General features: G+C 41.8%; 1 protein-coding gene and 1 non-coding gene across 2 annotated transcripts in view; one reads left to right on the top strand and one right to left on the bottom strand.

The window, feature by feature from the left end:
- Positions 1 to 23135, top strand: part of ALDH1A2 (aldehyde dehydrogenase 1 family member A2) — a 125829-nt gene that overhangs the window by 94368 nt on the left and 8326 nt on the right. Inside the window, exons 8-12 of the mRNA XM_070797496.1 lie at positions 17270 to 17372; positions 19589 to 19773; positions 21154 to 21318; positions 21988 to 22145; positions 22596 to 22670. Of these exons, the coding sequence (XP_070653597.1) occupies positions 17270 to 17372; positions 19589 to 19773; positions 21154 to 21318; positions 21988 to 22145; positions 22596 to 22670 (686 nt within the window). The remainder of the gene's footprint in view (positions 1 to 17269; positions 17373 to 19588; positions 19774 to 21153; positions 21319 to 21987; positions 22146 to 22595; positions 22671 to 23135) is intronic.
- Positions 14189 to 14295, bottom strand: LOC139185543 (U6 spliceosomal RNA). Its single transcript, XR_011569115.1, has one exon. It is a non-coding gene; the product is annotated as a U6 spliceosomal RNA (small nuclear RNA).

Raw genomic sequence — 23135 nt, forward strand, 5'->3', positions numbered from 1 at the left:
CTAATGGATATGAAATGTTCTGGAATTAAAATCTCTTCTAAAGTGAGAAGCCTGATAGAGATGGGGAAAAAATAGCCCTGTAAATCTAAATCATGACAGATTGAGGAGTTAGTGTGTGTCTGATTTCCTTGTGCCTTGAACACACTTGGGAGAGTGAGACAGTGCTGGACACCAGATGTTCAGTGACTGCTGAACACATTTTCCAGTGTTCTAGTGGAATTATTTTTATATTTAAGGGACACGAAAGTGTGTAAAACTTAAGTAAAATATTAGGTTTTCTTCTATACCCATTTTCCATAAATCATCTTTCTAATTCTCAGATTATATTACTCTTACCTAAATTCAGGCCAAGTTAATTTCCATCTACAGAACTATCCAGTGTTTTATGCTAAATAAGCAAACGTAGTAACTGAGCTGATAGGTTAATAATCTGTCTGATCGATCTCGTGATCAAAGAAGACCTCCTCACAGAATTTTACATTAATTTAGGGAGTTTTGAGCTTTAATGTAGTTCACCTTGAGTGTATTTATTTCACTCCTTTCTTTAGAGTCTCTTAAAAAAATACTCTTCATGGCTTTGCTGAAATGAAAACTGGAAAGAATGTTGCATCATTCCACCTCTTAAAAAACTAGAGGAAGGTATTTTTTTCAGTAAGGTATGCCAAACACAGTCTTCAAATCATTCCAAAAGCAATCAAGATTAAATATCAGATCTATATTAGAAAACTAGACATAATTTAAGCCTCTCTAATGGTGGAAGGAAAGTTATGACCAACCTAGATAGCATATTCAAAAGCAGAGACATTACTTTGCCAACAAAGTTTCGTCTAGTCAAGGCTATGGTTTTTCCTGTGGTCATGTATGGATGTGAGAGTTGGACTGTGAAGAAGGCTGAGTGCCGAAGAATTGATGCTTTTGACCTGTGGTGTTGGAGAAGACTCTTGAGAGTCCCTTGGACTGCAAGGAGATCCAACCAGTCCATTCTGAAGGAGATCAGCCCTGGGATTTCTTTGGAAGGAATGATGCTGAAGCTGAAACTCCAGTACTTTGGCCACCTCATGCGAAGAGTTGACTCATTGGAAAAGACTCTGATGCTGGGAGGGATTGGGGGCAGGAGGAGAAGGGGATGACAGAGGATGAGATGGCTGTATGGCATCACTGACTCGATGGACGTGAGTCTGGGTGAACTCCGGGAGTTGGTGATGGACAGGGAGGCCTGGCGTGCTGCGATTCATGGGGTCGCAAAGAGTTGGCCACAACTGAGCGACTGACTGAACTGAACTGAATGGTGGTGTGCCTTTGTTCACAGTACATGTTAATATTTAATCTTCCCCATGCTCAGATGCATGTCTGTAGGTAAAGGATGATTGTACCTAATTCATCGATTTTAAGGTTGAAGTAAGCTAGTATATCTAAAGTTTTTAACACAGGGTCCGGCTCTTAGTAAGGTGTCGATAAATATTAGCTGTTATTGTTTTATATTTATTTTTAAATGAAATTTATATAACAATATAGTCTTGGGAAAATGTGTAATAGAGAAGGGGGCTGGATTCAGCCAACCTTGGATCAAATCCCGGCTCTCATCTCTCATTTCTTCATCTGTTAAGACGGTTAGGAAGAACTCCTTACGTGTTTGTTTGTGGATTAATGGAGCTAGTGTTCCAGTCCTGTTGTTGGCATACTGTGAGAATTCAGTGAATACTAGTTAAATCTGATTGATTCTAGTTGAATCTATTTGCAGATAATGTCTGTCAAAAACTAATCTCTGCTTTGCTCTAGAAATTTTACTTTCCTTTTGTTTGTTTTATGGCTTTTATAAATATTTTACAAATATTTTTGTCTTCTAATAAATGTTTATTTTGTTTGTTTTGCTGTTCTAGTTCACTTTTTTGGAAGGGCGCCTGGGTGCTTGCTTAAATAAACTGATTATGAATTCTTCTTTTATTTTTTTAAATGGAATAGTATACTCCATTTAGACAGTGGTGTTGTCAGAGGACACTTGGTACCTATTAAGGAACTCACGATTTTACTATGGCCTAGATGAGGGGCCAATCCTACAACCAAAGTCTGCCAGAATTAGGTTCTGGTGTAGGGAGAAATGTCTTTGTCGAAAACTATAATGTAATTACCATTGTTGTTCGTTGTCATGTAGTTACGATTGTTTTCAGTAGTATCACTACCTTCCCTATAGTAATGGGGAGGTGAGCTCTGGGGAAGAGAGGAGTGATTTGTTTAAATTCAGATTCTTGAGCACCACCCAGGATCTTCTAAATTAGAAACTTTCAAGTGGGTCCAGGAATTCTTATTTTAATAAGCTTTCCTAGTGATTTTTATGTCTATTAACATTCAAGAATCACTAGTTTACACATATTTTGAAGCAGCCTACAAAGAGGTGCCCATGATGATCCTGGGGTGAAATGATACTGTGTGGTGGCATTGGAGCTGTGCTAACCTTACAACATCCTCTGGGGAAACATGCCCAGAGCACAGGAGAACTAGAGAAGATGGGGAGGATTAAGTTCAGAAAGAATTAAGGTGATTTTACCAAGAGTCAGTTCAATGCTCTGTATGCCAGGTGAACCCCAGAATTCCCTCATTTGTAAGATAAGGAGTGAATTAAGGGAATTTTTACCAGTGCCTGACATGGGAGATGGAAAAGGCAATGGCACTCCACTCCAGTACTCTTGCCTGGAAAATCCCATGGACGGAGAAGCCTGGTAGGCTGTAGTCCATGGGGTTGCTAAGAGCGATTTCACTGTCACTTTTCACTTTCATGCATTGGAGAAGGAAATGGCAACCCACTCCAGTGTTCTTGCCTGGAGAATCCCAGGGATGGGGGAGCCTGGTGGGCTGCCGTCTATGGGGTCACACAGAGTCGGACATGACTGAAGTGACTTAGCAGCAGCAGCAGACATTTGAGAGACTGCAATCGCTTATTGGATGAAAGAGGAATTTTATGTTGCTCACGGAAGCCCAGAGAAATCAACTGATGGGTTCATAGAAAACTTTACCCTATAGGCTTAGCTGGTTAGATTTTCTTCTTGAGAAATTTTTGTTGATTTAGCCCTTATCTGCAGAAAATCGGTATTCCTAACGGAAGGTCCAAGGTTTATTTCAGTCATAATTGTTGGTTTCTGAACATGGAAATTCACCACCATTTCCCACTCCAACTCTCTTCCTTCCCTATAAGATCATCAGTATAAAAGATTTTCTACCATAGCAACCTAATTGGTTCATTAAGTTTTTTATTTACCAATGTGAAAGTAATCCAGTCGGTCAGTCGGTACAGTATTTCATGTGGAATATTTCCCTGAAATAAGTCACTTATAGTTATGAACCTCTCTTTTGAGCTCCAGACTTCTATTTGTAGCTCTGGAGTGGACACTTCTACCTGGATATTTAATCTGCTTCAGGTAACAGGTTGATTCATGACCTGAACCCTGCACCTTCCCATGTTCTCTAGCCTCACCAGACTGCTTGCAAATCTTCAAATGTGATTTGCCTTTCACAGTTCAACTGTAACCATGCACATGCCTTTTTTTCTGACAGAAATGACCACCCTTCCATCATCTACTCAATGAGTTCCTAGCTCAATGATTCTGTTCTATCATCTGTGCAGTTAAATGAGAACTGGTCAACTTATATAATGAGTATGATGCTTTATTTTTATTTAGATTCATAATCTCAAAAATTGTCACCCTTCTACTTCTAGTAATTTCTTTTATTAGCCTTTAATCTGTTCTTTATTTTCACCACCTTTTGCTTTCCTTTAAGTGTATATATTTTTTCCTCTTCACTTTTTCTTTTTCCCTTTTGGGCTTTAATTATTTTAAAATTTAATTAATTCATTCTAATACATTTGACTTTAATTAATACCACTAAATCACATTTGAAATAGTCATGTGGATTCAATATCATTTCCCTACCAGCAGTTCACAGAGGACAATAAAAAGATGTATGGTATAATTACTCTAATAAAATAACATTTTTACTTCTTAATATGCCTTTATTAACAGCTTTATTGAGGTATAATTGATATGCAATGGATTTCACATATGTAAAGTGTACAGTTTGGTAGTTTTGACGGATGTATCCACCTGTGAAGCCATCACTACAGCTCAGGTAGTGCACACATCCATCACCCTCAGGCCTTTTCTGCTGCCCCTTTGTAACCTCTCTCCCTTCTTTCCCCTCCCCTCCATTCCCATTCCCAGGCACTGATCTGCTTTTTGCCGTTATAGGTCATTTGCATTTTCTAGAATTTTATATGAATAAAAGCATACAGTATATACTCTGTTGTCCATTTGTAATCAACATGATTATTTGAGATCCATACACATTTTTGCATATACATATCAAAAACCTTTTTATTACTGAGTAATATTCAATTGTATGGATACATCACAGTTTGCCTGTTGTACATTTAGGACATTTAGGTTGTTTTCATTTGGGAACTACTACAGATAAAAGCTCCTATGAACATTTTCTGCACCAGTTCATATGTGTGTGTGTGTGTGTGTGTGTGTAGATTGGTTGATTCTTTTTTTTTTCTCTATATGAACATTTTCTGCACCAGTTCATATGTGTGTGTGTGTGTGTGTGTGTAGATTGGTTGATTCTTTTTTTTTTTCTCTTGGGGAGATGTCTAGCAATGGAATGGCTGAATCATATTAGGTTCAGAAACTGCTAAATTTTTTTTTCAAGGTGGGTGCATCATCTTACCAGCAATGTATAAGACTTCTAGCTCCTTCACATCCTCACTAGCACTTGGTACAATCAGTCTTTATAATTTTACCTTTCTAATAGGGGTTCAGTGCTATCTCACTGTTGCTTTATATAACACAATAAACTTTATCTTCACAGGAAGAACATTAAAAACTAAATATGTTATCTTCATCAGTGCAGATATCCGAAGGGAGAACTGAGAGAGAATAGAGAGTTTGGGGAAGAGAATAAGATACAAGATGGCCCCATGAACCATTTTGCTGTTAGGAACATTCATGCAGTGAGATAGCGTATAGCTGGGTGCATTAACTAGTTTCCCCCAAAGTTTTCTGGTGGTGTCTATTGATACTTCTCTGGAGGGATTTGTATTCACTAGGAGGGAAACCAACCCTGTGCATCTGAAGTATCTCCCAGTTTCTTCTCTGGGATGATATAATCAATGGGTAATAGAAGACCAAGTTGTTTACTCACTAAGTCATGCCCCACTCTTTTGTGACCTCATGGACTGCAGCCCACCAGGCTCCTCTGTCCATGGGCTTTCCCAGGCAGGAATACTGGACTAGGGGATCTTCCCAATCCAGGGATCGAACCCACATCTCTTGCATTGGTAGGCAGGTTCTTTACCAGTGAGCCACCAAGGGAAGCCCAATAGAAGACGAGAGTATTTGACTAGAATATGAAAGCCAGCTTATAATTATATTAATGGTGGCAAGTGGAGAACTTTCATAGGCAAGTCGAATAATCACATAATCCCCAACCCCTTTACAGCTTGTAGTTTTTTACTTCTTTATTTACCTATCCTCTCTTAATTTTGTAGGCTGCTTGAGAAATTGTATAGATTCTTCTAGAGGGTACATGTCACTTAAATATGGATTTGAATGTGGCTCCACTAACGATTTTCCTAGTATCACAAAACGTTTGGAACAGTCAGCAATAAGAAGCTTATTTGAGGTGGCTGCTTTCCATTTTACTTTAGAAAAAGGCCTTTAAAAAGAAAACAAGTTACTCAAAGATAGGATTAATTTCTCCTTATGCAGCTAAATACTTAAGCAATGAATGTAAATATTTAATATGTGACTATGAAAGGGCTCTTATAAACACAGAGGCAATAAACAACCTCAGTAAAATATAGGAAAACAGTTTGCATTTTGCTTAGTATGATGTTTTCTTTATTCAGTTAGGTTAACAAACCATGATCTCATCATTAGTCAACAAGATAACAGAGAGACCATCAAAGCAAACTACAGGAGAGTCCAGATTGATTCGTGCCAAACAAATGTTTGGAGCTAACAGCTGTATTATCACTGATTCTAATTTACGCAGCCGGGGTTCTCCTTTCATTTCCTAAGTGAGATGAATGTCATCGTACATGGTACGGACACCCTCTCTGCTGCTTGAGTAATGAATCGGGTCAGCTCTCCCTTCTGGGTAACCTCACCCCTCTTTGTAGGTGGGAGGAAGTGGCCTGCCAGAGTTTTAGTTATTTTTTAAAAACAGCTTATAAGCATCTTTCTAAGCTTGTATGAGTCCATTAGTAAACTATCCAGCATTTTAAACCTTTGGATGTACAGATTTTAAGTTATTACCTTTCTTGTTTAACACTTGAAGAAAAATATGATTACTGAAGAAAAAGAGTGTGCTGTAGCCTCTGCCTGCCATCCTGCAATGCCGTGATTCATTCTGCAGCAGGTCTCTCACCTCAAGAGCTCAGGCTGAGTAGGAACCGATCCTAAGAAGCCCATCTCTTTAGATCACCTGGTTCGTGGGACTTGGGGAACCTTTGACTTGAGGATTGTGGCTTCTTCCTATCAAAGGAGACCTCCCCAAAGTCTTAATTTTTAAAATGTATTTGAAATTAAAAAAGGAGAGCCTTATGTAACAGAAGGAGGCTGAATGTTCAAGACAGTCACTCTAGAATAGCTGTTAGTTGTGGAGAGTGTGTTTAGCCATCAGGGTTCTTCTCAGAGCAGAAGGTATCCAATCCCAGGAGAACATGTGGAGAAGAGCAGCTGTACTGGCCCTGCCACTCAGTGGGTGCCTGTCAGCAACTCAGGCTTGCTTGACCTGAGTCATGTTTTTTCTTTCAAACCTAAAATAGGTAATAATTCTTGCCTCACAGGATCACCATGAGGATTAAATAATGTTTATAAGAACAAGCAGTTCAGAATAGGTGCTCAATAAATGAGAATGTTCAACAACTGAAAAATAGAACCAACAGGGGAAGATTAGAGACAGTATGAGAGAGGTGCCCTTAAAGATTCTTTAATCCCATGGTTTTTAACCCTAGCAGCACATTAAAAATACCCATGCCTGTAGGCTCCACTGCAGACACCATGATCAAAATCTCTGAAGTCAGAGCCCAGACAAAGAAAAAGTTTTTAAGAGCTCCAGGAAAATAGATGTGCATTCAGTGTTAGAACCATGAAGCCATTCCCTTTATTAAAGATGTGGAAATTTCAGCCAAAGATAAGGACAGTGGTGGCAGTGGTGGCAAAGCAGAGCCTTGGACACAGGCATCCTGTCTGCCAGTCTCTCACTTCCATTTCCTTAAAGACTTCGTATTCTCCAATTTCCAGAGACTTGAAGAGCAACTGTAATGTCTGGCCCGTTGACTCATCAGATGTTGTTGAAAATGTCTGTGTGTGCTCACGCGTGCGTGCATGTGCACACGCACGGGAGTCCCTCTGCTTACTGTCAGTCTGGTAGGGAAGACAACAGTTCAACAAGAAGAGTATGAGAGTTATGTGGGATCATAAAAGTGGGAAAACCAAACACTGTAGCGAGGGCAGATCCAGAAAGCTAGCTTCTCAGAGGAGGTAGCAAAGGTAGGGCCGGAAAAATGAGTAGGCAAGGAGAGGAAAGGCATTTCAAACAGAGGAGAGAGCTGATAGAGGTACACAGCCACATCCCAGGAAGGGCAAGTGGTTCATGTGCTGGAGTGATAAGTGTGGTGAGAACGGTGGTGGAAGAGAGGGGCTGGAGGCACGAGCAGTGGCTGCACTGGTCTTCACAGTCTGAATTTCACAAAGTTTTGAAATTCTTTTATCCCTTAAATTGAAGGAGCTTCTTTAATGCCTTGGTCCTGTTACTTTCTGGTGCAGATCCAAACAGGTTGATTTGGTCTGTTATTTCTGGATATTTCCAAGAGACAAGAGATGTCCAATTACACATATTGGTGGCGCTAGTGGTAAAGAACCACTTGCCAGTGCAGGAAACATAAGACTCATGGGTTCAGTCCCTGGGTTGGGAGGATTGGGCATGGCAACCCACCCCATTATTCCTGCCTGGAGAATCCAATGGACAGAGGAGCCTCGTGAGTTTACAGTCCACGGGGTCGCAAAAGAGTCAGACACAACTTAGCAACTAACACTACAGTACACACACATTTGGGGCATTTCTGTTTCTATCCTGACAGAACCTAGAGCACAATGAACATCAAGAAAGGAGAGGTGGGAAGAACCAGAGAGACAGTTTGTTTGGGGTTTAATAAATGAAATATATTGTAAAAATCATTCATCTTCAATCTGTTTATTGATGTCTCTAGTAGAGATTTTTCCATTTCTTAAAAAAGGTGGCATATCTCTAGAAGGAATCCACTCCAACATGTGTACTTAACTAATCAAGAAAAAGTATCTCTGAAAAGAAACCCATCCTAGAAATATGGATGATTAACAAATGAATAAAAAAAAAATGTTACCAGACTTTAGATCTGTTCAGGAAGCAACAACCTTAAATAAAGAGGGCACGGGAAGCCTTTCATGGTCTTTTTTGTCCTGTATAACAAATTATTTTCCATGCAAAGCTCCAAATTGCATTTCCTACCCTACTGCATTGCCATGAGCATGGTTCTGGTACACTGTGGCTCTTCCAAGGATACTCCTGATATCAATCTTGAAGACTGTTTGAAATGAGGATGGGAGTCAGAGTTGACTTGTGCCAACATTCCTGCTGAGAGTTAGCCCAGTTCCATTATGTGTGGGCGAGCCCCAGGTCCCCGCCCTTGCCTGTTCAGGGGACACAGATACAGCTGAGAGACTCTGCAGGGAGCGCCAAGTTAAGACACCACATGACAGAAACAAGATCACTTACTCTTTCATAATGAACTCTTTGTGGGAAACTGAAAAAGATCAGGCTTATTTCCCATTCAGTGCAGCTGTGATGCCTCTATGAAAGTTGAGTTCTGCTCAAAGACAAGAAGAATCCAGGAGAACTGTAGACAGACCCTCAGAATGAACAGGGGCCCTGAGTCTTTTTTAACTCTTCCAACTTACTGGGTCTTTGTATGTGTATGGGTTCAGTTGCTCTGTCGTGTCCAACTCTTTGGGACCCCATGGACTGTAACCCACGAGGCTCATCTGTCCGTGGGATTTTCCCAGCAAGAATACTGGAGTGGGTTGCCATGCCCTCCTGCAGGTGATCTTCCCAACCCAGGGATCGAACCTGGGTCTCCTGCATTGCTGGCAGATTCTTTACTGCTGAGCCACTGGGGAGGCCCAGTACTGGGGCACTAAGGGCCAGGTTAACTGCTTGGTGGGTGTCTTCATTCATCAGATGAAGAAACTGAGGCCCAAGGAGGTGAAGTGACTTTCCCAAATCAAAGGTTAGTTAGAAACCAAGCCAGAGCTTGCAGTGAATAGGTCTTCTCACTCCTGTGGGCAAAATTGTAGTCTGTTAGCCTGGTCATCAGAGAAGGCAATGGCACCCCACTCCACTGTTCCTGCCTGGAGAATCCCAGGGACGGGGGAGCCTGGTGGGCTGCCATCTGTGGGGTCGCACAAAGTCGGACACGACTGAAGTGACTTAGCAGCAGCAGCCTGGTCATGGTTATAATTAGCTAGGTTGTCAAAAAATAGGACAGAATGTATCAGATCAGATCAGTCGCTCAGTCGTGTCCGACTCTTTGCGACCCCATGAATCGCAGCACGCCAGGCCTCCCTGTCCATCACCAACTCCGGGAGTTCACTCAGATTCACGTCCATCTGATGCCATCCAGCCATCTCTTCTTCTGTCGTCCCCTTCTCCTCCTGCACCCAATCCCTCCCAGCATCAGGGTCCTTTCCAATGAGTCAACTCTTTGCATGAGGTGGCCAAAGTACAGGAGTTTCAGCTTTAGCATCAGTCCTTCCAAAGAAATCCCAGGGCTGATCTCCTTCAGAATGGACTGCTTGGATCTCCTTGCAGTCCAAGGGACTCTCAAGAGTCTTCTCGAACACCACAGTTCAAAAGCATCAATTCATATTGGAAAATCTTATTTGAAAAAAAAAAAAAGATGATAAATTTGGTCAAAATCTGGTCTCTGTGCCTTTATTCTATTTTATCCGTATTCACATACAGGATTTAGTTTCTCAAACTGTTTATTTCTCTGTTTTATCTCACAGATTGGCTATTTATCAGAATAGGGTTTAGTTTTACGAAGTCCACCCCATTGCCTTGACTTGAACAACTCAGAAGGCCTGTCCATCCTGGCAGCCTCATTTAGCTCATCATATGTTTTCCCTTCTGTTCATGTATAAACATGACTGGTGTGGCACATAAATATCCCCACGGAACTTTTCTAACATGAGCTACTTAATCCCAGGTCTGTACTTCATTTGATGTCTGTATTTCACTTCTTCCTGGACTTTCCTATCCCAGAGATTTTAACTTCAGAAATCTTTGCATGGGATTCGGACAAGTAATATATTAGGTTGCTTTGCACAGGACGTGTCATATTTTGTAAGAGTCAGTTCTCACGTGAACTCTTCATTTTTAAACATTACTCTTTCCTGCTAAGAATTCCCTGTTTTGGAGTCACATCTATTCTTCCTGTTGTCTCTTTCCCGTTGAGCGTAGTGAGGAGTGCCTCCCTTCAGGGTCACTTAATTTCGTTTCATTTGTGGGGAGAATTCCTGAGTAGTAATGTATTCTCCAGAGACAGTCTGACCTGGAAACTGAGAGTAAAATGGGAAGGCTTATGATACCCAATCCTGTAATTAATGAAGGTTTCATCCTAACCCACTTCTCTGGGTGAGGTTCAAAGGAGCCTGACCCTGCATTATAACAAAATGCTGCACAATCATAATTCCACTGTTCAGATCTAATATTAAGTCAGGCCCAGATTTTTTGTACTTACTGAACACCTGTTAGGTTTACATGGGAATCCTCTTAGCTGTGAGTTCCTTGTGGATGAGGAGCAGTACCTAGCATTGTACTTGACACATGGTAGGAGAACGAGGAGTACATGTTGAATGAAGGGGATTGATGAGAAACTGGGATTTTTCAGAGTATTGTGTCATGAGGCCACTCTAGATGGCCGTGGTTCTCCTTTAGTGTAGGTAACACATCCAGTTCTTTCTTGAGGCTGGGCTGCAATATGAGCTTCTTCCAAAGATGGAAAAGCGTTATTAATCTGAGATTTGCCTTGCAGTGTTTAGTACAAATTTGGTTTCTAAGGAAAGGTTGGCAAAGCATTGACACAGGAAAAATTACTCTTAGGTATTCTTCTCTGATGACCATTGACTGAGCAAGATTTTTGTATAGTTACTGTAGCCATGAAAATACTAATCATTGGACAGCATTCTTAGTGCAACAGATACCAAGCCATAGAGCACTTTGATGAATTGTCAGGGAACAGAGCTAACAGAAGTGTCATGCAAGCAGGCCAGCACTCTCTTCACCAGTGCCAAACATTTATTCAGCATCTTCCTGTGTGTAAAAGCTGTGGTTTCTGCTTCCTTTTGCTTGGTTTTCAAAAGTCAGTCTGAAGGCAGAATATAAGTTTTGTAGCTGATGAACTGTGATCATTATTTGTGTCTGTAAAAAGTGATATTCCTCCTCTCTTCTAAGTTCAAGGACAAGGTTTTGGTGGTATGTGGCATGTGTTAGGTGTTCAGCAAATATGTAAAGGAAGACAGAGTGCTGGGAGGAGGTTAAGGGAAGGAGAGGAAGTGGTCCACACTTGGACCATGAAGTCAGCCTGCACAGAGCCCAACAGGCTCTGCAGTAACCATCCAGGTAACCTGGTAACAGCCATTGATTTCTAACTTGAGCTTACTGTTCTTTAAAATGAGATAATACCTACCTTGTAGGGGTTTTGAGAGGCCAGCCTAAATGAATGAATACATGTAAATGTCTCATATAAATCCACTCAGTAAATGCTAGTTTTTTTAATATAATTAATAATAATGTTTATGACTTCTTTTTTTTTTTTAATTTTATTTTATTTTTAAACTTTACAATATTGTATTGTTTTTGCCAAACATCGAAATGAATCCACCACAGGTATACACGTGTTCCCCATCCTGAACCCCCCTCCCTCCTCCCTCCCCTTGCCATCCCTCTGGGTCATCCCAGTGCACCAGCCCCAAGCATCCAGCATCGTGCATTGAACCTGGACTGGCGACTCATTTCATACATGATAGTATACATGTTTCAATGCCATTCTCCCAAATCTTCCCACCCTCTCCCTATCCCACAGAGTCCATAAGACTGTTCTATACATCAGTGTCTCTTTTGCTGTCTTGTACACAGGGTTATTGTTACCATCTTTCTAAATTCCATATATATGTGTTAGTATACTATATTGGTGTTTTTCTTTCTGGCTTACTTCACTCTGTATAATAGGCTCCAGTTTCATCCACCTCATTAGAACTGATTCAAATGTATTCTTTTTAATGGCTGAGTCATACTCCATTGTGTATATGTACCACAGCTTTCTTATCCATTCATCTGCTGATGGACATCTAGGTTGCTTCCATGTCCTGGCTATTATTAACAGTGCTGCGATGAACATTGGGATACATGTGTCTCTTTCCCTTCTGGTTTCCTCAGTGTGTATGCCCAGCAGTGGGATTGCTGGATCATAAGGCAGTTCTATTTCCAGTTTTTTAAGGAATCTCCACACTGTTCTCCATAGTGGCTGTACTAGTTTGCATTCCCACCAACAGTGTAAGAGGGTTCCCTTTTCTCCACACCCTCTCCAGCATTTATTGCTTGTAGACTTTTGGATCGCAGCCATTCTGACTGGAGTGAAATGGTACCTCATAGTGGTTTTGATTTGCATTTCTCTGATAATGAGTGATGTTGAGCATCTTTTCATGTGTTTGTTAGCCATCTGTATGTCTTCTTTGGAGAAATGTCTATTTAGTTCTTTGGCCCATTTTTTGATTGGGTCATTTATTTTTCTGGAATTGAGCTGTAGGAATTGCTTGTATATTTTTGAGATTAGTTGTTTGTCAGTTGCTTCATTTGCTATTATTTTCTCCCATTCTGAAGGCTGCCTTTTCACCTTGCTAATAGTTTCCTTTGTTGTGCAGAAGCTTTTAAGTTTAATTAGGTCCCATTTGTTTATTTTTGCTTTTATTTCCAATATTCTTGGAAGTGGGTCATAGAGGATCCTGCTGTGATGTATGTCGGAGAGTATTTTGCCTATGTTCTCCTCTAGGAGTTTTATAGTTTCTGGTCTTATGTTTAGATATTTAATGCAGGGAGCTGCCCGTGAGAATGGGGTCCTTCGTCCGAAGGACACAGCTCTGGGAGCTGCCTCAGTCCTTGAGGGTTTGCTTGCAAACATAGCTCTCTGTCCCGCCACCCCAGAGATGAGGCGCTTATTTACTGCAGGCACCTGGAGTTCTGTGCAAACTTCTCACACACAGAGAAATGTTATCTGGTGTAAGAAATAATAACAGGGTGCCATTCCCATGCTATCAAGATTTCTTGTGACTTTTTGTAAGATGTATAGGCCAACCAAGAAAAAAACTCAACTGTCTTGTCTTTCTAACGCTTTTCTGTATAAATATAAGATGCTGAATAAAGTTGGTGTCAGACTGCATCCCTTCGTGGAGACGTGTCTGAACCTCTCGACCCCATCTTTGTTGTAGTCTCTTGCTTTAGTTTCTTTCTTAGCCTCACGGTGCACGTTCTCGGGACCTGATTGACTTTGCCGGCTGGCACCGGCAATTTAATCCATTTTGAGTTTATTTTTGTGTATGGTGTTAGAGAGTGTTCTAGTTTCATTCTTTTACAAGTGGTTGACCAGTTTTCCCAGCACCAGTTGTTAAAGAGATTGTCTTTAATTCATTGTATATTCTTGCCTCCTTTGTCAAAGATAAGGTGTCCATATGTGCATGGCTTTATCTCTGGGCTTCCTATTTTGTTCCATTGATCTATATTTCTGTCTTTGTGCCAGCACCATAGTGTCTTGATGACTGTGGCTTTGTAGTAGAGCCTGAAGTCAGGTAGGTTGATTCCTCCAGTTCCATTCTTCTTTCTCAAGATAGATTTGGCTATTTGAGGTTTTTTGTATTTCCATACAAATTGTGAAATTATTTGTTCTAGCTCTGTGAAGAATACCGTTGGTAGCTTGATAGGGATTGCATTGAATCTATAAATTGCTTTGGGTAGTATACTCATTTTCACTATATTGATTCTTCCGATCCATGAACATGGTATATTTCTCCATCTATTAGTGTCCTCTTTGATTTCTAAAAATATGGAAGGCTTCACGAATTTGCGTGTCATCCTTGTGCAAGGGCCATGCTAATCTACTCTGTATCGTTCCAATTTTAGTATATGTGCTGCCGAAGTGAGCACTGTTTATGACTTCTAGTGATAGTGATTATCTTCTTTGAGAAAGCTCTTCTCTCTTTATCTTCCTGGACTTTGAAATGAATCCCCATCGGTTAATATGGATTCCTCGGGGCAGAGAGAGCCAAACCCTATCGCCCTCGTGTGGGTTCACCTCTACTGGGCTCTCAGGCTTCAGTCCTGATCTCACCCACCTGCTGTTCTCTGACCAGCATAGAGGCCCATACCCTCCTTTCTTTTGTGTATCCATACTTCCCTCATGCAAGAGAAAGAGCACATTTGCTTGAGAATGAGGGCTTTGTTAGCCCATATTCCTAGGAAGTAGAAGAGAGACACGCCAGTAAGTGGGTAAGGGCAGTCTGGCCATGGACTAGTCTGCGCATTAATCCTTAGGATCAGATGTTAGTTTCCTACATCTTCGATGAGCAATAGTGTTCTGCATCTGAGAGACTCTTAATTTTACCTCTTTTACCAAGGTTAGATTTCCTCAGAATGGGAGTATATTTTCTGAATTTTTCTTGCCAGGAGGTAGAGTAACAATAAAAACATAGAAAGCATTTAATCCAGCTAATGAGCAGTATTGGAGATTGGTGGCATGACAGAGAGTTTCCTCGGTGTTTTTGTAAGGTAATTGATATGCATACATAGTTGGGAGCCCTGGGAGGAGACCGGCTTTGGAAGGCCCCACCCCTTACGGACCATCTCAGTTTCTCTTCTGGGGTGAGGTGGTGGCTGGCCTCTCGCACCTGGATGTGGGTAACTCATATGGGCACTTACAGTGTGCCAGCCTGGGTTCTGAGGGCCATCAATCTTAGATCACTGCATCCTCAAGACAAGTAAGTTCGGATGTTGTTGTTGTTGTTGTTGTTATTCAGTTGCTAAGTCATGTCCAACTCTTTGTGCCCACGCCCAGGCTTCCCTGTCTTTCACTATCTCACATAGTTTGCTCAAACTCATATCCATTGAGTCGGTGATGCCATCCAACCATCTCATCCTTTGTCATCCCCTTCTCTTCCTGCCTTTGGTCTTTCCCAGCATCAAGGTTTTTTCCAGTGAGTCAGCTCTTCACATCAGGTGGCCAAAGTATTGGATCTTCAGCTTCATCATCAGCCCTTCCAATGATATTCAGGGTTGATTTCCTTTAGGACTGACTGGTTTGATTTCCTTGCTGTCCAAGAGACTGTCAAGAGTCTTTTCCAGCACCACAATTTGAGAGCATCAAGTCTTTGGTGTTCAGCCTTCTTCATGGTCCAGCTCTCACATTCATACTTGACTACTAGAAAAACCTTAGCTTGACTATATGGACCTTTGTTGGCAAAGTGATGATGTCTCTGCTCTATTTAATATGCTTTCTAGGTTTGTCATAGCTTTTCTTCCAAGAAGCAAGTGTGTTTTAAATTCATGGCTGCAGTCACCGTCTGCAGTGATTTGGGAGACCAAGAAAATAAAATCTGTCACTGTTTCCATTCTTTTCCCCTTCTGTTTGCTATGAAGTTCTGATGTAGGTAGTGTTTACGGAGGAGGGAATGGCTCCATTTATGGGGGAGGGAATGGAGGCTCAGAAAAGATTTTTTTAAAATCCCAAGCTCAAACAGTTGTTAAGTGTTATAATCAGTTAAAAAAAATCCAGGCTCCAGGGCCTTTTAACTGTTCTATACTGCTTGAGGAGTTATCAGTCAGGATCTCAATCAGAGACTAGAGGAGTCCAACATATATTTAGTATTTATCTTCCCCTAGACTTTTAAAATGCATTATTTTCAGTAGGATTCCAGGTCATGAGTAACTGTTTTCATCTCAACAAGGACACACTGCCTATAAGGACTATACGGTGGCTCAGTGCTTTCCACGGAGTGACCTCTGTCCTCCAGTAGAGCAGCACCTGTCGCAGACCAGGTGCCCTGGAAGGAGTTGCTGAGGTAGAGTTTGCCATGCAGGTTATATGTCATTGGGAATCCCAGCTGAAGGGCAATGGAATCAGGGGAAGTGTAGCTGCAGTTTAGGTCTGATGGCCTCAGCCAAGCACGTGGGTGTGGTGAAGCAGAGCTGTCTAGTGGCGGAACCACTGCCACTGACAGGCAGTGGATGTGGGACCCCTGAGGAGGGTGTCTCTTTGGGTGAGGAGGCTCTTTTCAGAATGAGCTGACAGCATTCCTTATCACTGAGGCAAGGCATTCTTTCTTGAATGGAGGCTCTAGGTGCTGCATCCATGCTTCTATCTTGATACTTTCAATGTTGTTAACAGTGTGAGTCTACACAATGGGAAGTGCTTTCTTCAAACTCACCTCTCGCTTGCTTGGATTCTAGGTTAATGGGAATTGCACAAATAAAGACAGGTCCTCAGCTTTCTGGAATCCTTTTACTATAGCCCTAGGCAGAAGCAGAGGTATCACATCTATCTATCTATCTATCTATCTATCTATCTATATGTATTTACATATGTGTGTGTGTGTGTGTGTATATATATATATATATATATATATATATATATATATATATACACATATTTGGACCATGTGATTAAAGTCATACCTGGCATTTTTGGAGACACATGAAGAGTTTGTTTTATACTCATAAAAGTCTTTCAAGTGGAGCCAGTTGGCTTTTTTCTAGAGGCCAGAGTCCAAAGCTAAAAGCCACAGTGCAGTGGTGGAAAATCTCTAGTTACATTTTGCTTGCCAGTTGTCTTTAGAGAAATGGTTCAGTGATTAAGAATCAGGTTTAACCCCCTTTTCCTTGCTCCTTCCATCATGAAACTAAAGCTGTCTTCCAACTCCCTTCAGCACAGACATGAAACTGAATCCCAAACTGCATGTCTTGTCCACACAAGGTGACCACAGGAGCTGATCCTGTGTATCCAGCGGGTGCTTTGCCCTGCAGGATCCACTACTACCCTGTCCCACTGTTGCATACAGCTGCCTCTGGCCACTTATGGTCTCAACTGCAAGACCTGCAAAACCTCTCTCCATTGCCCTTCTTTCAGGTCGGAAAGCTTATCCAAGAAGCAGCTGGAAGAAGCAATTTGAAGCGAGTAACCCTGGAACTTGGAGGAAAAAGTCCCAACATTATTTTTGCAGATGCTGACTGTAAGTCCACCACATATGTGCTGCCTTGTCCTGGCACACCCTGTGGTGCTCACTTTTGTTATCTCCACTTTAGACAGAACATGCAGAGAAAGGTCTTTGAAGCTAAGTGGCATTCAAGGAGAAAAGTCTATACCCTTCATTCTAAGGAGAAAAACCTCTCCCCACTTTTGGGAAGGACCACTTATAATCAGATAGAGCTTGTTTTCTAGACATCATAAGCCATTTTGATTTTGCGATGTTGTAGAATATAATAGAAGAGGTGAAGGCTTGGCCAGTGTTGCACAGTGGAAAGAACAGTGTGGTTTAAGCCTCTCAACACTGGAAATATAGCCTCCGCCCAGATTCAAGAAATCTGAAACGTCTCATGTATGCCTGGTAGCTTTGTAGATCATTAAAATTTTTTAGTTCACCAGCCCTGCCAACGTTGTCCCAAACCCACACCCTCTTCTCTGTTTAGCTGCCCACTCCCCTTTGTGTTGCTCCCGTGGCTTTCAGTAAGGTTGGTCACACACTATGGTCAGTTCTGTATGTGTGTTGTGTGTTGTGTTAGTCCCTTAGTCATGTCCGACTCTTTGGGACCCCATGGACTGTAGCCTGCCAGGCTCCTCTGTCCATGGAATTCTCCAGGCAAGAATACTGGAGTGGATTACCATTCCCTTCTCCACAGTTCTGTATGAATAGACCTAAATCGGAGATGATCACACCTTGGCAGTAAGACTATACAGAGGCTTGGAGCTACAATCTAGGAAACCCCATGTCTCCTGATAGGCTGCTCTGTAGTCCACTCTGCATGGGAGTGGTCCTTCTGTTTGGGAAAACTTCCCAGGGAATGAAATTACAAAACTTCTCTCAAGCATCCTTTTTATTTTTCACGTCCTGCCAGACAGCTCTATTCCCTCAATTTCACTATTAGAGATGTCAGAAAACAGAAAGCAGATTGCCTGAATTTCAGCCCTAGCTTGGAATTTGCAAAGAATTCAGCTTTATACTAGTTGTCAAAGAGATCAGAATTCTATAACTAAATTCCTATTAAAAAGTAGGCACTCCACTGACAGTACATTGATTGATTCATTGAGTCAGTCATTTAGCAACTAGCAGACACCGGCTTCCCTTGTGACTCAGAGGTAAAGAGTCTGCCTGCAGTGGAGGAGCCGTAGGAGATGCAGGTTTGATCCCTGGGTTGGGAAGATCCCTGGAGGAGGGCATGGCAACCCACTCCAGTATTCTTGCCTGGGAAATCCCAAGGACAGAGAAGCCTGGCAGGCTACAGTCCATAGAGTCTCGGAGAGTCAGATATGACTAAGCACGCAGACACCAGGTTTATTAATACTGTTTTCAAGTATAAGACATAAGAGAAGAAAATGAGTTACCACATGCTATAATATAAGTCCATGTAAATATAGAGGAAATTTAGTGTCTTCAAAGACAATCATTGCTGTTACAGTTTAATTCACCAAAACACTAATTAAAAGCACAACTGCAAGGTCTTATAGATTAGGGATTGCAAATTGGCAGTCTATAGGCCAAATGCAGGATATGGCTATGTTTGTGCTGTGTGTGCTAAGTCGCTTCAGTCATGTCCGACTCTTTATAACCCTATGGGCCATAGCCCACAAGACTCCTCTGTCCATGGGATTCTCCAGGCAAGAATACTGGAGTGGGTTGCCATGCCCTCCTCTAGGGGATCTTCCTGACCCAGGGAGTGTACCCATGTCTCCTGCATCTCCTGCATTGGCAGGTTTGTTTTCTAATACTAGAACCACCTAAGAAGCCCCATAGCTATGTTTACTTCTAAATATTACACAAAATATATTGATTTCTGTTTTTTCTTAAAACTTGGAATCTGCCAACCCTGGGCTATGTCTGTGCATAGGGGTTCTGAGTCTCTGTCACACTGCTTTACTACAATTGCATTATTTGCCCAGCCCCTTGGATTATTGGGGTTTGAGACTCCTTTTATAGATAATGTGGTCTGCTTCCTCTTTTCTATAGAACAAGAAAGGGATTCCAAGAGTAGATTGCCAAGCTTAATATAGCCAATAGTGTCAGGGTCTGGTTAGAACTAGAAAAAAGCTGTGTTCTCAGTCCAGTGCTTTTCACTGGGCTGCTCACGGTTCTGCTCTGCAGTGAGCATGACATTATGCCTGGTTCTTTGGGGATGGGAGGGAGGCAGTCCCATAGATTGGTGTTGAGAACATGGCTGTTTCCTCTTGTAGTGGACTATGCTGTGGAGCAGGCTCACCAGGGTGTGTTCTTCAACCAAGGCCAGTGCTGCACTGCAGGGTCTCGAATCTTTGTGGAGGAGTCCATCTATGAAGAATTTGTGAGAAGAAGTGTGGAGCGGGCTAAGAGGCGCATAGTGGGGAGTCCCTTTGACCCCACCACCGAGCAGGGACCCCAGGTAGAGAAATCATAGACATGTCCTTTCTTAATCCCTGGTGAGCACAGAAATAGGACACTGTAATGGAACCCAACAAAGCACCAACCTCCTTATTCTTCCTCCTCAGTTGTCTTCATGGCTGAAAATATAGCCATCAAGGCATTACTAGCTTGTGTCTTATACTTCTCTTTTCGTTTCTAAATTTTATCTCTGAAAAACTAAGGGATTAGGACTGCCTTAAGGGTATCATCAACTTTGGGGGTAAGTTGGAGTCTCTTGGCTATAAAGAAGGCATGGCAATATGGATCTTAACTAGAACCCAGTTCTTAACTGTTGGATTCAAGACATCCCCACAGGTGCCACAGTCAAGGAGGGCAGGTATCTCTCCTTCCCAGAAACCATTTGTCCTTTTACCAGCTGCCAAGGTTTCTTTTCCACCAAGCTGACCCACTCTGGGGAAACCACTTGCAGCTTGTAAATGTGTAGGGAACAAGAGCTGTCTGCTTTTTCCTCTGCCATGTGGTTCTCTCTTAGTCTGAATGCTTCATGCACTGTGGTGAAGGAGGCGGCCCACAGACCCCGTGCAGACTGAGCTCTGCAGGTCCTCCCCACTCATCTATGTGTATTTCCAGATGAATTCTAGTTTTGAACTGAGAGTATTTAAAGGAATGTGTAGACCAGATCTCATCTGGCTCATGAGAGCATGGGTTTCCTGATAAGAAACAACATCTCCTTAGTTTGGGGGCCATTTGAGAGAAGACTAAAATTCTAGCAGCAGTTGAAACCCAGGTGAGTGTAGGTTTTTATTTTATTTACAATAGCAATTGAGCAATAACTCTATAACTTGGAGCCTCGTGGGGGAGGCAAGAATGGCCTTATTTTATGGACTAGGATGCTAGCTCTCACTCTTTAAACTTAACCCTTTCCTCTGGTGGTGTGACTGTAGTTCCATAACAATACTGCCCCAGTAGGATTTGATGTGCAGCACCATGTGCAGGGGCTGTGTGTTAGCTCCTCTGTTGTTTCACCTGTTTAGTATCAGTACAAGTCGCTACACTCTTCATCTGTCTATAAGGCTAATTTTTACTTCTGTAAAAAGTCAATAGTCAATCAACCAATATCTCCATCATTGAGAAACATTGCTTAAATCTTGAACTGGTAGTTACGATTTGTCAGTAACAGCAGAGCAGTGCATTTATTGGAATTCTTGATGTCTTAGGTTGAACCATATAAAATTTCCCTTTATGTAGATCAAAAATGGCTAATTAACAGCAGTTCCATGTGATCTGACTAGGTATATTGAAACTTTGAAAAAAAAAATCACAAATGAGAGATTCTTGAGTGTATTTTGTTCCATTTTCAGAGATTTCACTTGGAGTCATTAGATGCTTTCTTCCATAGATTGACAAGAAGCAGTACAACAAGATCCTGGAGCTCATCCAGAGCGGCGTGGCTGAGGGCGCCAAGCTCGAGTGCGGAGGCAAGGGGCTGGGCCGAAAGGGATTCTTCATCGAGCCCACAGTGTTTTCCAATGTCACTGACGACATGCGGATTGCCAAGGAGGAGGTAGCTCATAGACCTCAACAGCAGCCACTTCTTCCCCGGGGTTGTTTCCAGGGCATTTCTAGTAGACAGTATTAGAGGTTTAGTTCTTTGTACTTTATATACATTATACAATAGCAATAAACATGGCTGTGGACATCCCACTTTCTCAAGAAAAAAGCTAGACAAAAAGGCAAGCGAGCTAGATGGAGGCCAGGTGATGGCACTTTATGATTGTAGTTGTTATCAGCCAACAGACTCATCATAAAAATCAATCACTAGTCTCAGTAATACATTGATAACAGTTAAGTTCCCCCCAATGTGGGTCATTAGGCTGTTAACCAGGAAAGAGAAAGCACCCAAGCATCATCACACTTCCGCAGGAAACGACCAGTTGCAGATCAACCAGCAGCCCAGAGCAGTAGCTCTCAGTTCTGGAGCAGTGCCTGGGAGCTTGTGGAGAACACAGCTTTAGAACAAACAGTGAAATCAAGGGGTGCCAGGCAGGGCTGGGGAGTGGAGGTGTTAAATTCTAAGGGTAGATGTACGCAATCTTACTCTGGGAAAGTTTGGGATATTTTACAGTTATGTTCTGCTAAACTTAAACATCATTTAAATGATGAAGGCAGAAGTTTGGAGAACAGGTAAAAGGATGGAAAAGCACCTATGTTGGATCCATCTGTTCTGCTGCAGATCTTTGGCCCTGTTCAGGAAATTTTGAGGTTTAAGACTATGGATGAAGTTATTGAAAGAGCCAACAACTCGGACTTCGGGCTTGTAGCAGCTGTCTTTACCAATGACATCAACAAGGCCCTCACAGTATCTTCTGCAATGCAAGCCGGGACTGTTTGGTAAGATCAGGGCCAGTCTCATTCTGGCCATAACACATTCTGTGGGGCAGGGGTTGGGGGTGGCTCGGGGGCCTTGTAATTCTTCAGAGCCTGTGTGAAATAAGCACATAAGCTCTGGAAAGATGGGAGAGACCGACCAAAGACTTCATCCTGAGAAGAGACACTTCCTATTGGCTAAATCAGGAAATCTACAGTGTGGGAGGGAGACTCAAGAGAGGAATATATGTTTACATATAGCTGATTCACTTTGTTGTACAGCAGAAACGAATACAACAGTGTAAAGCAATTATCCTCCAATAACAATTTAAAAAAACACAAAATCTTAAATTATAAAATTTTCATGTGGGAAAAGGAATTTAAAAATAGAACTTGCAAAAGAAATATCATGCCAGTGGGATTATTTCTATGTAAACAGAACTCACACTAACAGTACATGTCTTATTCTTTTAGGATCAATTGTTACAATGCCTTAAATGCCCAGAGCCCCTTTGGGGGATTCAAGATGTCTGGAAATGGGAGAGAAATGTAAGTGTCCCAAGTTGCTGGTGCCCAAAGAGAAATAGAGTTACAAATAGCAGCATAGAGTGTACTCACATCAGTAGATTCTCTTACTCTCATCCATTCAATAAACAAACACTATGTTGAAAACACATGTCTATAAACAAAGCACACATTACAAGGATAACTAAAACACAACAATTCCCTTACCTTAAGTGGGAATGGAGAAAAATTCATGCACCAATAATCTCATGTAATAGGTGCTATTATAGAAGTAGGTTAAACATCTTGTTAAATACAGAGAAAAAATCAATTAATTTTGCCTATGAAGTTTCAGAAGGAATAACATTTCAGTTTTTCTAGAAGAAGATATTCCAGGCAGAGGGAATAGCAAGAACATTCCCTGTGCATGAAGTCACAGAAAGTACAGAATAGTCCAGACAGAAGACAGAATTTGGTGTATTTAAAACAGGTCACCAACTGCCTACTCAG

This window comes from Bos indicus, chromosome 10 (assembly GCF_029378745.1).
Source record: "Bos indicus isolate NIAB-ARS_2022 breed Sahiwal x Tharparkar chromosome 10, NIAB-ARS_B.indTharparkar_mat_pri_1.0, whole genome shotgun sequence".
In the NCBI taxonomy this organism is placed as follows: Eukaryota; Metazoa; Chordata; class Mammalia; order Artiodactyla; family Bovidae; genus Bos; species Bos indicus.